The 15273-nt window shown below is 38.2% G+C and overlaps 1 protein-coding gene and 1 long non-coding RNA gene across 3 annotated transcripts in view; one reads left to right on the plus strand and one right to left on the minus strand.

Moving 5' to 3' along the window:
- Positions 1 to 15273, minus strand: part of wdr81 (WD repeat domain 81) — a 17298-nt gene continuing 2025 nt past the window's right edge. The window contains exons 2-12 of one of the 2 annotated variants that reach the window (NM_001424091.1): positions 14262 to 14670; positions 10281 to 13813; positions 10050 to 10157; positions 9768 to 9961; positions 9345 to 9526; positions 9065 to 9230; positions 8179 to 8344; positions 7264 to 8097; positions 4767 to 4912; positions 2857 to 3039; positions 1 to 1397 (exon numbers count right to left, since the gene is read on the minus strand). In NM_001424091.1, the coding sequence (NP_001411020.1) occupies positions 1071 to 1397; positions 2857 to 3039; positions 4767 to 4912; positions 7264 to 8097; positions 8179 to 8344; positions 9065 to 9230; positions 9345 to 9526; positions 9768 to 9961; positions 10050 to 10157; positions 10281 to 13813; positions 14262 to 14620 (6198 nt within the window). In that variant the 5' untranslated portion in view covers positions 14621 to 14670 and the 3' untranslated portion in view covers positions 1 to 1070. The remainder of the gene's footprint in view (positions 1398 to 2856; positions 3040 to 4766; positions 4913 to 7263; positions 8098 to 8178; positions 8345 to 9064; positions 9231 to 9344; positions 9527 to 9767; positions 9962 to 10049; positions 10158 to 10280; positions 13814 to 14261; positions 14671 to 15273) is intronic. The other variant, XM_087282297.1, reaches the window with a different exon arrangement.
- Positions 1489 to 4223, plus strand: LOC147833688 (uncharacterized). The gene is made up of 2 exons (XR_015509557.1): positions 1489 to 1746; positions 2248 to 4223. It is a non-coding gene; the product is annotated as an uncharacterized LOC147833688 (long non-coding RNA).

The following is a 15273-nucleotide window of genomic DNA, read 5'->3' on the forward strand; positions in this document are numbered from 1 at the left end:
TTGGACTCAAAACTAGACAAAAAATCTAAGCAAGAAAAGCATTTTTTGCAGTGTATTCTCAACATTATAGAATTGGAATGTCTGGAGATAATAATGTTTTACATAAAGCATTCCAGTAATAAATTAAATACCTCCTATCTTTTCATGGATGTTGCATAAAAGTATTCTTTTAGATAGTAAGCATTGGATTCAACGTAGATATACATATATATATATATTTATAAATGTGTATGTATATACAAACATACACACAGTATGGTGTGCGTAAAAAATGTAACATGTCACTTGACCTGGGGTTGATGTGAAAATCAAATCAATTACTACATCAAGCTGATCTATATAATCAACAGACATAATTTAAATGTCAAAAGGTCCAAATTCAGTATTCAGGACCATCCCATTGCATATTGAGTGCTTACACTCTCATTCAGTGTAAAGTAACAGAATGAAGAGTCATCATTTGATCACATTTGTCTTGTTCATTACGCTCCATTGACGTGGATACAGAAACATACAGAGTAGTATTGAAAAAAAAAAACTACCATATATTGTGCACTATAAACATCTACCATGAATACTGCATAGTTGCTGAGCAAGTCTGGTGAATGGAATCATATGATATGATCAACAAAATCTAAATCTGTGATTCTCACAGTGATGTTTTTGGTGATGTCACTTGTCTGATGGAAAGAAGTGTAAACGCTACACTAGAACCAACTTTCCTGAGCAGCTCATCTCAAGCATGCGTCTAAGAATCCATCCTTTCTGAAGAGTCAAATAATACATACAAAGCAGCTAGTTTATAGAACATGAACCCTAAAAATCATTTTTTAAAAAAGACTATTCTTTTGATTGTATGAATCAGAGGCAATTTTCAGTTTTGGTCACTTACTAAAGAGCGCGGAGGTTGTAAGTTCTCTTTCAGCGAGGTTAAAATGTAAATATCAGGCTTGCTCCTTCTGTGACTGAAACGGGTGTCTGTGCATGGTTGGCAAGATCGTTTCATTCTGGGGAAGGAGCCAGAAGTGGCACAAGGAATATTGTTTTGTGAAAAGGTAACAGTAGTTTGTTTAAGCCAGCAGCCTGATGGCACCGTTGTCAGAGCCGAGCAGCAGTAACCTCTTGGTGGGCAAGACAGACAGACTTGTGAGGGTCCCACGAAAGTTCTCCGTGCTGAGTTTTGTGGATCCTGCTAGGCTGGCTGTGCTGTCCAGAATGGAGTACACTCCGATTTTGTTGGCAACAGTACCCGCCACGATCTCCGCACCGTAAAGATCAAATGCATGGATGGGGTCGGATGGAGTCCTGTACTGGTGGAGTGGCTTGTGCTCCACATCTTTCCAAACGGTCAGTGTGTGGTCAGATGAAGAGCTGACCAGCAGATTCCCCTCTGCTGCCTACGAATTGATACACACGCATAAAACACACAGTTAAGGAAAATATCATTAAAGGACATTTACACTAGCTTAACTATGAAAGAGTGAATATATTAATATACTTACAGAAGGAAATTTACAAAGTGTCTTAAATAAAGGTAATATTCATTTCATAATATTCTAAAACTTTAGCATAAAATAAGTATAATGTATTTTTGTATTAACATACCTGTCAAACATGAGATTAGATTTGTGGTCCAGGGTCACAAATGACCATTAAAACACGTGATTTATTTTTTTTAGAAATCTTTGAAACTTTCGATTCAAAATAGTTTAGAAATATGTAGAATTTATTATTGATTGTAGAAATGTTTACAATTTTATATATATTTTTTTCATGGAAATATTTTGTAACGTGTTTAATACACCACTGCTAAATAAAACTATATATCAGGGGTGTCCAGACTCGGTCCAGTGTCTTGCAAAGTTTAGTTCCAACTCCAATTAGAAACCCCTGGGCTAGCCAGTCAAGCTCTTACCAGGCTTTCTAGAAACAACCTTGCAGGTGTGTTGAGGCAAGTTGGAGCTAAAATCTGCAGGACACCGTACCCTCAGGATTGAGTTTGGACACCCCTGCTATATAACCTTTTTCAGATAAACAACATGAACTTAATGACTAATTGGCAGAATATGTACTTTATATATATATATATATATATATATATATATATATATATATATATATATATATATATATATATATTTTTTTTAATATATATATATATGTATATATATATTTATATATATATATATATTTTTTTTTTTTTAAAAGCATAAAAATGTTTAAAGTATTAGTTTAGTTGCCCAGTAGCAACTTGAATCACCAGCATAAGGCATCAGACCATGCTTACTGTAAAGCCCTGCTAATCTATCAACTAACAAAGTTGTGAATAATAAAGTAATCTGCAAATCTGCTCATAGAGTTTGTCCTAATGAGTAACCCAAGTCTTTATTTGCCCAAACATGGGCCTCTGGTGGCAGAAAAGGACCTTTGACCCTACAAATCAGGGTTAAATAAAGTTTGCTCAGTCCTAGTCACTTGTTGACTACATCTGAACAAACCAACAAGGTACAACTTTTACTCATCATACTGAAATCTCAAGCACTGACGTGAATCCAGACACTGAAACAAGACACGCATCTTGTTTATTTCCTGTAATCTACTGGATTCGGGAAAGTCATGATACTAATATGTTATTTGGACTACTGCTAATAATAATTATTCATCACGATGAGAAAATAAATCTGATTAAAAATGATGTAATGCATGTGAGTTTCTTCATTACATGATATTTCCCAAAATCAATACAGACACAATTTTTGTTTACAAGCATGCAACGTGTAAAAACATAACAGGACAGGAGTGTGCAGTCGTATGCATGTCTTGCATTACACATTAACCAACAGCATGCATACTCACTTTCATTTGTAGTATATCTCCCTCGTGACCAGGCCAGCCCCTCAGCACCAGACCGGTTCTTGCATCCAGCAGGACTATAAAACCAGTGGAAAATCCTGCAGCAATGGTGCGTCCTCCTGGACTAACAGCCAGACAGCGGATTAACCCTGCACTCAAGTTACTGTACGCTAGACGGAACTCATGCTGTAAACAGAGGAATAACACTGGTGATCATAAGCATCTATAAACAAGCTTGCATTAATTTAATCAAAAAATAACTATCTAGACCAGACATCCCATTTTGGTGTATCCAACTAATTTAGTTTACAGTTGTGCTTCTATATTCAAATGTTTGTGAAAATAACAAGGCTAGATGAAACTCAAACTGTTAATAGAGAAATAACAGTGCACTTACTGGTAAACATAAACACTACATCGGGCTAAAAATGATAAAGCCTTTATAAAACCTAATCAATTTGGAAATATTCTTTTGCTGAAAAACATTTGCCATGGTTCCCACTCGAATCCAAACAAAAAATTATTTAGTTTTCCCTGACTAAAAGGCTGGATTTTCATGACCTATAATGAATGAAAAAAGGCTACTGTTCTGTGAATAATTTAAAAATAGCTGAATTATTTGCAGGACTTTAAAAGCTACTATATAAACAAAAATGACCTCAGATTACGAACAAAAAACAGGTGTGTGGCTGCGAAGTGCTTACTCTTCCATGTTTGAGAGATTGATAGTAGTTTTACAATCTTAAAATTTTTAACACCCTGTCTTTGAAGTGGTATTTCTGAAGCCAAAGTTCCTCAAATTTACATTATCCTAACACTTTACCCTTAAAAAAATTGCTTAACCATAAGAACAGGCATTAAACAAGGGTTTAGAAAAAGTATATTTTTTTATCAGTGTAAACTAAAATATAAAGCCACAAGTGAAAATCTTACAAATGATTAAATATTCCATGACTTGGAAAAAAAATTATAAAAATTTCCTGACTTTGAATGTCTGGTATAAACTCTTTTTTTACAGTTCTGTCTGGTTCTCAAATCTGATTATCTGATAGCCGTGAGATATTCTGCAATATCAGCACTCATATACCTCACCGTTCTGTACTACTTTGCCCACATACAGTCACATCAGATCAATAAACTCACTAGTTTGACAAATATTACTGTTGTTGGACAACATAATGTACTTTTACGGCTTTTATAAGTGAGAATGTAGTTGTTTAGATTGCAACTATGCAGTTCATTTAAAAGAACAGTGCCTATTTTAAATATGTATTATCTCGGAGATACAGCGCGTTGGCATCCATCAGCCTGTCATACTGAGCAGAGCTAAGACGATTGACATTGTCCATCCACAAGATGGCGACAGAGACCGCATAATAGAGGAGAAAAAAAAGTTGATCTTTCTCTTTTGTATGTTGTAGTGCTGTATGTATACTATATAATTGTAGTGTTTAGAGTGTAAGATACTAGATCTAAAGTGACATTTGTAAAGCTGCAATGATTTCTGCTGTTCTGAAGTGCCGATATACAGCCATATTGCACTGCTACTCGTGTGATATTGCCGAAATTCAATGTCTTATGGTATCCCTAATTTGCTTTTTTGAAAGTTTTTTTAGAAGATGCAAAATATGTGATTGCTGATTTTTAAATTGTGTTTTACCAGGTCTCTTTCAACATGCTGAATTTATTTATTCAGATAAATATACATGTATAATAATAATAATATAGAAGACCAGTCATCTTAAATGTGCTTTCATATACAGTACAAATGTTTGTGAAAATTAAAAGGCTAGATGTAACTCATGTTGTCAACAGAGAAATAACAGATCATTATTGCAAGATGAAAACAAAAGCCTGACTATAATAATGCTTGATAACTGAAAACCAACTAATCTAATGACAGAACAGTATACCTGCAGGCCTGGTTTGCGTGGGTCTATGAAACGCAGCACTGAATCAGCGCTAGCAAACACCACACTGCAGTGAGGAGCAGGCATTGTGGTGACGGCCGTGATGGGGTTCTTCCCGTCCAGAGGTTCATTACAGCGAATATTCTTACCTACAAATATGAACAGAAAATCAGTCAGACACAGTCAAATAACAAAATCAGTTCAAGAAAGGATTTCACATTACAGGAATATGTAATGTATGTTTTGATGCTGTTAATAATAGCAATGTGAATATTTCTACCATTATTATGTAATATTCTTATTACTAGCACTTCTTGTTATTTGCCCCTTTATGATGAATCACTCATATGCCTTATCCCACAATAGGTCACTTTGGGTTAAAATCATGGTAAATTAATAAATGTAAATGTAAGTATTGCAGTAAGATGCAAATGATATTTTTAAAAACCTCTCTTGCTATGGCTAATTTAACAACTACATTGTTGCGTCTGTAAGAAAACTAAAGTCATGTATTTCATTGTTTTGAAAATATTTTACGCTCATCATGGCTGCATTTACTTGACTGACAATGCAGTGCTTCCCACAGGTTTGAAATATTCTTGCGGTAGTGGCCGGTTTGAAACTTTTGGATTGACTTTTGTACTTTTTATTAAAGCACATTTGAGTTTATAGAAACCTTTTACCCACAATCACATAAATGTGACAAACAAAAATAATGCAGTTTTTTTACTATATTTTTTTATTATGACACTCAGTGTTAAATTTTTTTTTTTTCAATGGGTTAAAGTTATTAAAAAGGCTATTGAAATAAAAGAAACCCACTGTTTCTCTTACTTTTATGCTATTTAGGAGCCATGTGCACCCACTGGCTCTATTTCTCTCTCTCTCTCTTTATTCATTCATTCATTTTCTTGTCGGCTTAGTACCTTTATTAATCCGGGGTCGCCACAGCGGAATGACCCGCCAACTTATCCAGCAAGTTTTTACACAGCGGATGCCCTTCCAGCCGCAACACATCTCTGGGAAACATCCACACACACATACACTCTTACACTACGGACAATTTAGCCTACCCAATTCACCTGTACCCCATGTCTTTGGGAAACCCACGCGAAGGCAGGGAGAACATGCAAACTCCACACAGAAACGCCAACTGAGCCTTGGTTCGAACCAGCGACCTTCTTGCTGTGAGGCGACAGCACTACCTACTGCGCCACTGCCTCGCCCTCTCTTTATAAACTTGCTTTATCGGTAAGACATTTAGTACAGCATTGCCAAAGCATTTTAGATATGTATAAAGTATGTAAAATATTAACATCATTAAATTAATAAAATATACAGCAAATGATAAATAAAACAGAAAAAAATAGACAATATTGCTAAAACTGATAATAATTACTAGAATAAAAAGTGTAGATAATTTAAATAAGGCAAATTAGTTGATAAGCCATTTCTAATGGTGTACAAATAGTTTGCAGCCAAAATATTTTGTTCTCTCCGAGAATATAATTAAGTTTATCCGAGTTGTTTATTAAATGATTAATCATTAAATGTTTCTCTTGCTACTAAGTGCACGCAGTCAGCAGCGAAAAGATCATGCAAAAACACACTAATAATTGCAACTTTAGAAAGCAAAAGTAAAACCCAAATCTCTGACATTTTAGGAGATTCAGAAACTATGTCTGGACGCATTTTGGTGCAAAAGGCATGTCTCTGTAGGTCTGCAGAGCACATGAAATTGTCTGTGCGAGTGTAGGAGTAGGAAACGTGCAGGGCGAGAAAAGATTTTCCACTGGTTAATCGATCTTAAATGTTTGGCTTTCTTGGCCGCATACAAAAAAAAAAGTGTAAAAAGGGGATAATAATACTATCAATTATTATTCAGCCTGCCCAAGTAAAGTCTATGTGTGGAAAGCACTGCATTGTAAAAACACATATAGAAAACAGCAACATTTCATTTTCAGTCATAGTACACAATGCATCTACTAAAGAGATAAATAGGAAATTTAAATGAAACTCTTTGGTCATTTTTGATCGATATGCTAATGGTCTAATCTGATTCAATGATCTACGCTAAGCTAAGCTAAGCTAAGCTAAAAGTGCTCCTCTCAGACCCTGAGATTGGCTGAATGAATTAAATAATGGTAAACGTCAACTGTTTAACTCTAGGGGAGATGTAAAATCAGCATATTTACTTTTTTGTTATATGGTTTTACATTAATGGCACATCTGACAAGCATTACATTAAGTATCACATGAAATTTAAAAATCATTGAAATAGGTTTGAAAATTTAAAAGGTTTATACCACAAATATAAAAGTCTTAATGCTTTAAAAATCAATATTGTTTTCCAAGTACTGGGTTGCCACTGGAATGGCATCTGGTGCGTAAAACATAAACAGGAATAGTTGGCAGTTCATTCCGCTGTCGCGATCCCTGATAAATAATTGACTAAGCCGAAGGAAATTGAATGAATGAATGAACATTGTTACTTTCTCACCTGTGAACTGATCCCACAGATGCACAGTCCCATCACAGCTCACCACCTCCTGTAAAGCCTCTAACTGACCAACATAAAAGATAGATTTGCGGTGCTCTGTATAAGTGAGTCGTGGTTCAACCTCTCGTGTGCCATCACCGTGGTTATAAAGTGGCCACAGCCTAACAGTTTTGTCTTTACTCCCAGACAAGAAGTAGTCCTCCCCTGCTAGGGGTGCCAGACATTTTGCTGTACCCGAATGACCAATAAAACTTTGGAGACGGATCTGGTGGAAGTGGAAGTGGGAGTCCTGCTGGTTAAGCCCAATCTCATACTGCCAGTATGCAAGCCAGTTGCCCTGCAGTGAGCGGCTGCTACGTGGAAGGTCCTGTTTTAGTGCACTGTCCTCTGGAGTGGGTCCCATTACCCAGGAGTATGACGAATGTGAAAAAGAAGGTCCAGCTGAAGAAAGTGCAGTGGTGGCTAGACTCATTGGAGGTGCATTGCTACCATAAGGTCGTCCATGTGTCCACGTTTCCAAAGAGGACAAGTTAGGACTTCCACAGGCTTCAGTGTCTCTAGTTACCTGGATGCGGTTTCCTACCAGATGACTGCCAAATGTTCCCGACTCAGGTAATATGTCTCCACCTAGTGGTGTGGAAGTGGATGAAGGAGCAGGAAAGGGACTGCGACTCATCTGGCGGCCCATACTAGGAGAAAGGCCCACAGCAGAGGCTCTCTGACCACCAACTGGGTTGGATTCTGGGCTACCAGGACTTGCTCGTTCGTGGTAAGACTGAGCCAGACTCCAAACTAGCTCATGATTTGTAACAAGTTTGCGAATTCCTGAATCACCTAAAAAACAAAACAAAAGATGTTAAACAGATATTTATAAAATGTGTTTTGGTAAAACGAACAAGTACAAATGTCTTTTACCAATGAGACAGTAGAAAGGAATGTAAGATGCATAAGCCATTTCTGGATTAAATACTGCCTGAAGTTCCTCCAAAACTCCAAGTTCAATAGTAAGCTCTGCTCCATCTGGAATGCGCAAGTCCAGGTATGTGCACTCTGCAACCTCCCTACGTGGGGCACTTCCAATCTGCACCAAAAGAAAAGGATTTAATATTATTAAATAATGTTGTTAAAGGATCTCAAACTGCATCAGCTAAATATTAACAATTCTCTGAGGATTCTTTTAAAATAAGCCAATATTTAAGGTTGATATGAAATCAAACAGGCATCACGATGGCACAGAGAGTAGCACAATCGCCTTACAGCAAGAAGGTCACTGGTTCAAGCCTCGACTAGGTCAGTTGGCATTTCTGTATGGAGTTTGCATGTTCTCCCCGAGTTCGCATGAGTTTCCTCCGGGTGCTCCGGTTTCCCCCACAGTCCAAAGCCATGCGATATAGGTGAATTGGGTGAGCTAAATTGTCCATAACGTATGTGTGTGACTGAGTGTGTATAGATATTTCCCAGTGATGGGTTGCAGCTGGAAGGGCATCCGCTGCATAAAACAAATGCTGGATAAGTTGGCGGTTCATTCCACTGTGGTGACCCCAGATTAATAAAGGAACTAAAGAAAAATTATTGAATGAAATCAAATACTTATTTTTGAAAATGAAGCATTTAACTGATCAAAACCGAAAGGCGTTCATAAGGTTACAAAAGAATTCTATTTAATATAAGTGCTGTTCTTTCTAAACATTCTGTTCATAAACGAACCGTATAAAAAAGTTCAACATGTCTGATGATATGAAATATTTCTTGACCGCCAAGAATAATTTCTAAAGGACCTGACTTCTTAGTCTTTTGTTACCTGATTTTGCAAAAATTGCAGCAAGGAGAAAACCTGGAAGAACCTGGAGAGAGTTTCTGCCATGTGCTGCTGTACCATCTCTCTGCCAATGCGCAGACAGATCAGTGCCATGAGACTTAGAGTCTTCAGACACACTGCAGAACGAGTTTGCACTCCACTAGGAAAGCTGAACACACAGAAACAAGAGTCCATTTACTATAAAAAGCAAAGTGCAGCTCTGCTTTTCATGGGCTGCCAATTTTTAACTTCCCAGCCATGACTAATGCAGTGTAAGTTTTACCCCATCTTAGTTGATGTTAACAAATCTAGCAGTGGCAGCAGAACCTCCTGGTTAATCTTCATCAGCATGTCCATTAGAGTGGTGTCTGACAAGAAGACTATAATCTTCTGTGTGAGTACCACAGCACCCAAAAGCCCGGCCTCCTTTCGAGTGTTCAAACGGCATGAGGAAGGTGGAGACACCTCAAGGAAGCAAAGAAGCGAAATTAAGCCAAAAAGTTTTTGTTTTTTTAATTGGCTTGTAAAAAAAAACATGAATTTGTTATTGACACTTAAACAGTTTGACAGGAATCTTTAAATTCCACTGTAAGAAAAAAAGAATAATTTCTGAGTTTTAATGATAACCTATGCACAAATGTCAACCAGACATTTATGATGCCTGTTAAATGGTTAAAGAAAGTGGATTCAAAAATGTTAGAGTTACCAGGTAGCCAATATAGGGTAGATATTGATACGTCAACACTGGTTCTCCGTAGAGATGTGCTATGTAAATAAGACACTCAAGAACTGGTCTTGCAGTCTGGTCTCCAACAACTGGCTTCTTCTCATAAACACTTCCTACACACTCAAGGCTATTTTCTTCATTCACAGAGAGCATGAATTGATGTTTGTCGAGACCTTAAAAAACAAATCAAATAAAATTAGATTTAGAAGATGTCAAAACCATAACCACTTCAGAATTCAGAGATTAAAGTCAAAATTGTACCTATGTAACATGATGTAAGCAGTCGCAGCAGGTTCCTAGCTATAAATCGAGATGTTAGTGTTGGCCCAAGTTTTGCAGACAACCATCTGACAGTTTTGCAAACAGTGTCTGAAAAAGATAATTTATTTATTCATTATTGTATAATTCAGTTCCTCAGTATGCATAGTAAATTAATAAACCAATAAATAAATAAAAAACATGACAAAAATATATACACTTGTTCAAACTTACCTAATAGTATCTTGTGTTCTTTTTCCTCAGAGTCCTCTAAAGGGTCATGTTCAGTTTCTTCTTCCTCCATGTTTTTCTCTCCATCTTCTTGAACAATTCCATTCATGACATCTCCCTCAAGAGTTGCCACAGTTGCTTCTGATTCCTCAGTACAGACTGAAAGAGTCATTTCCAGACTTGGCACCCTTTGTACTGTAATTTCTCTGTCTTCCACTGTCTCCTCTTCATCCTCAAGCTCTCCACCATCCTCACCATCACTGGCTTGCTTCAGGTCCTGACTGCTATCAGCAGATTTTAAACTTGCACGGTCTCCAATGGACACTTCACTGGCACTGCTCTTGTCACTAAGTTTCCCAACGCTGAGAGATTCTTGGTCTTGGTCCTTGTTTGCTGTGCTTTGGTTCTGCTGTTTGGTGCCAACTGTTGTTGCTCCAGATGCACTATTATTCACATAAAAGCCGTTTTGGAAGTCCTCACCTTCATTCAGAAAAACCTGATCATTGAGACTGATGCCTGATGAGTAATCAACAAGTCCTTGGTCTCCGACAACACCAACGCCCCCACTACCACCTCCACTACCTCCTCCTACTTTGCCAGAAGATGTGGCATTAGATGATCTTCGATCGTCACACTCATATTCCTCCTCTTCCTCATCTAAGGCACCAGCAGCTCCCCTTAAAACTTTCATGCCCTCCCATTCTGTCCCCGCAGCTGTGTTGCAGCTTTCAAAGCCAGTCATAACCTGCAGAACATGTGGAAGAAGACTGGAAAGAAAGACCTGCAAACCAAGCCTTACAATAAGCTGCAGCACAAAACAATCTGTGTAGAGGTAGAAGCGGCCTCGAAGGCATCTGGGATTCTCGTACACACCTACCAAAGGCTTTATTAGGTATTTAGAGGCATTGCGAGGTCCAAGAACCCTGGACACAGGCTCGAACAAATACCAGGCCGCATAAACAGCAGTGGACTCCTCTGACATCAAAGAAAGAACAAAGGGTAAAAGGATCTCAAGCCCCTCTGTAGTTATGTCACCCTTTAGAAGTGTCTCCAGTTGCTGCCATAAGTTGAACACAATGTCACGGCCCTGAATGTTGTTAATGGATTCCATCTTGGAGTGGTAGGAAAATATGAATTTATGCAATGTTGGGAAGTATTCTGGGAATGGTAGAGGGGAAACAATGGGACTAAGCAGTTGCCAAGGGTTCGGTGGTGGAAGTCCCTCACAAATGGGGTCATATTTAAACAGAAACGGCAGTCCTTGAGGATGCATTATGATTGTCTCTGTCTTTAAACAATGCTTGTGGACCTGCAGAAGAGTGTCCAGTGCATGATGGAGTGGTAGTGGAACATCTCGAAGGTTTGTGGAGCACAGCTTTAATACTGCTTGAAAGCGATCCCTCAGATGTGTTTCTGGCCTCAATCCCCGCAGTTTGGAGGAATAAAAGATTTCAGCGATGAGAACACCCAAGGCTTGCATATCTCTCTGGAAAAGATCTGTGAATGAGAGAGGAACTTTTGGTACAGATCTCAAGTCTTTTTTGTTTATACCAAGATCCATTGTGTGCTCGATTTCGGAGTGTAGACCTTTCACCAAAAATGTGTTGAGCTTTTCTAACTCCTCCAAAGGTTGCAAAGGTTTAAATCCATCTGGCAGGCTTATTTTGAAGTCTTCCAAATTAGAGGCTTCTGGCTTTTTACTAACAGATGCTGCTCTGTGAAGCATGGCAGTTCTAATGCCTGATCCTAGAGTGTTTGTGACATTTCCAGTTGCTTCACCAGGAAAAGAACCATGCGATGGAGACACAACCAAACCAATAGTCTCCCCACTGGTCTTTCCAGCAGCAGATCCAACCACAGGGATTGAAACAGAAGCAGAAGTAGATGATGACGAGCCACTTAAGTCCAGAGCTTCTATTGCTTGCTCAAGCTCTTCATCCCGGCCTACTACTGACCAGCCACTAGATTCACACCCTGTTGCCTCTGGGACTAATCCATCCACGCCGTCCATTGTGGTTTCAAGGGGTGGAATCTGCCATGTTGTAACATTGACACGTCCAAAGTGAGGAGGTTCTGGAGGTGCATACTGGTAAAGGGCAAGACGAGGTGGGTGGGGGTGGTCAAACAGTTGCACCACTCCGTAGCTGGTGAGATGAGTGTGGTTATCTACCAAGTGCAGGCAGACATTCTTAGCTTTAATGGCTTCTTTACCCGAAAGTTTATAGCCAAACGTTAGGTCAATCCAGTGATGCAACTGCTGAGACACTTCTCGACTCTCTAGCAGCTGTCTATGCACAGCAATAAACTCTTCGTAAGAATTGCACCATGGAGGTACATCAAGGTCTGGCATATCTGGGTGTATGGAGCGAAAAATTGAGGGATCCCTGTAGAATTCTGGGATGCATTCATCTGGGGTCCAACTCTGAATACGTTCCATACTAGCTGGATATTCATTGGGCTCCCACTGGGAACGAACATGGCTGCATAGCACAGATTTGGGTGTCTGTCTAGCTTTGTAGACATAATAGGTGATGTCAGACAAAACATCTGAGATATGGTGGGGAACATGAAGGTGATCCGACTGGCCTGGACCACCAGGTACCACTGGTCCACCAAGATCTGGAGGATAATTACTTCCACCACTTCCGCTAACTGCTGCCAGTGCTTCTTTGGTCATTTCGTACGTGAAGTCAAGTTGTTTATCACCCTTATTTAGACGAAATTTTGACTTCTTAAGATCACGAAACCTTCCATATGGCACAGTAAAATCAACCACCCAAGGTAAAACAGGGTGATAGTTTGGGTCTCCTTCACGCCTCCCAGCTAGTCGATTTAACTCCATCAGATACTGGAAGTTGCTGACCTGACCGTTGACCCAGTCTAGGACCAGAGATTTAAGTTCATCCTGACAATTTCGACAAAGCTGTCCACTCACACCATTATTGTGATTGTCCTTTGTTGAAACACTCATTGGCACTTTATTTTGTAAAGCATATGGAACAGCATCCCTATACTCCTTAAACTTTTCATAGTGTGCAAGTGAGATCTTTAGGCGACTACAGAGCTGCTCATCAACTGCAATATCAAGTAAGGAGAGTTCACCACACAACAGCCCTGAGGCATGACATTCCCGCATTGCAATTAGTAACTGGTACAAAATGAACAATATTTTCGCATTGCTGTTAGCAAGCTTAGCTGGACTGTAAGTGACGATATCATGAACAGTGTATTGTGTGTATGGGAAAACCACATAAAGGACCTCCTCCGACTCCAACAAGCATTCTGCGGGTAGCACATTAGGACATAAACTCTCTGTACTTTGTTTGGGAGCTGAGCAGGTGGATAGGAATGGGCAGTCTTTTTCTTTCTCTTTAGCTGGAGATAGGGATGGCGACACTCGATCAGTAGAGATAAAGTTGGAGCAAAACAGTTTCTGCAGGGCTTGACGAACAGCATCTAAGGCCAAAACAGGTGTCTGCTCAACGGAATCTGCATATGGCTGCACATGAGTCATGTACGCTTCATGCCACAGATTTCTGGGAATACAAACAAATAAATAAATAATTAAATTTATTTATTAATAGTCACTATAAGAAAGATATTACAAGTACACACTGATTCACAGATGCTTAGAAAATAATATATAGGTAGAGAAGAATTTGAGTTTATTTTGCTTAAATAATAATAATAATAATGATAATAATAATCAAATTTTAATGCACATAATAAATCAAGAATTTTGAAATTTGCTGAAATTACATTTAAAAGTGTGAACAGTCTATAATTAATGACTTTTATAGTGAACTAAAAGTCATCTAAATGTAAACATAAGAGAAATGAGAATGCGCAATAAATGTATCCATCAGTAAAAATGCTTTACATATATTGTATAACACATATGAATACAGACTTTTTAGTTAACTGTATAAAAACAAATTTAAGCAAATGTAAACAAAAGCATTTAGTAAACAGAAAGCATTGTACCTGAAATTAGACTGTGATACTCCCTGCATGAGAGTCATGAAAGAGTCCTGGGAGAGTCCCTCCCCATGGCAGCCAGTTTCCCTGGCGAAACGGTATCCGAGTTTACGCTTTCGAAGACCTTGGATGCAAACACGTGTCCAGCCAGATGGCAGTTTCATTTGAGAGCGCTGGAGAAGTGTGCAGATTTCCCCCTCACTGAAGCTCTCATATTTTGCACAGCGAGTAACTCTCTTGTTTCTCAAGGCCATTACCCAGCGGGTTGGAACCAGGACCACCAACTCATTGGGTCGCTGACTATGTGCAGTCTGCCGCTGATCAATACCCAGGTCCCTCTCCAAGGCTGGTGCTAGCCACTCCATGATGTATCTCAGTCAATCAGAATGTGGCACTTGTGGGCTCCTATAAGAAGCTAAGAAAATGTCAGAAATGGAATGTAAATGGAAGTAAACTGAAAAACACTATATATATATATATATATATATATATCTGTGTGTGTGTGTGGTGTGTGTATGTATATGTGTATGTATATATGTGTGTGTGTGTGTGTGTGTGTGTGTGTGTGTGTGTGTGTGTGTGTGTGTGTGTGTGTGTGTGTGTAGTCAAAATTATTGTTTAACAGAGCAAAAAATTTTTCACAGAATTTCCTATAATTTTTTTCTTCTGAAAAAAAGTCTTATTTATTTTATTTTGGCTACAACAAAAGCAGTTTTACATTTTTTTTTAAATCCAACTCAAGGCCAATATTATTAGCCCCTTAAGCAATATTTTTTTCAGCTGTCTACAAAACAAACCATAGTTATACAATGAATTGACTAATTACACTTATTTGTCTAATTAACCTAGTTAAGCCTTCAAATTGCACTTTAAGCTGAATACTAATATCTAATAAGTATACTAATTATACTAAATATATATTACACTATATATATATATATATATATGTTATTATATATAATTTAATCTAATTCATATAATTTAACATTTTAGGGTTTTACATAAAAACTTTATTTGC

Source organism: Danio rerio, chromosome 15 (assembly GCF_052040795.2).
Source record: "Danio rerio strain M-AB ecotype USA chromosome 15, GRCz13ab, whole genome shotgun sequence".
In the NCBI taxonomy this organism is placed as follows: domain Eukaryota; kingdom Metazoa; phylum Chordata; class Actinopteri; order Cypriniformes; family Danionidae; genus Danio; species Danio rerio.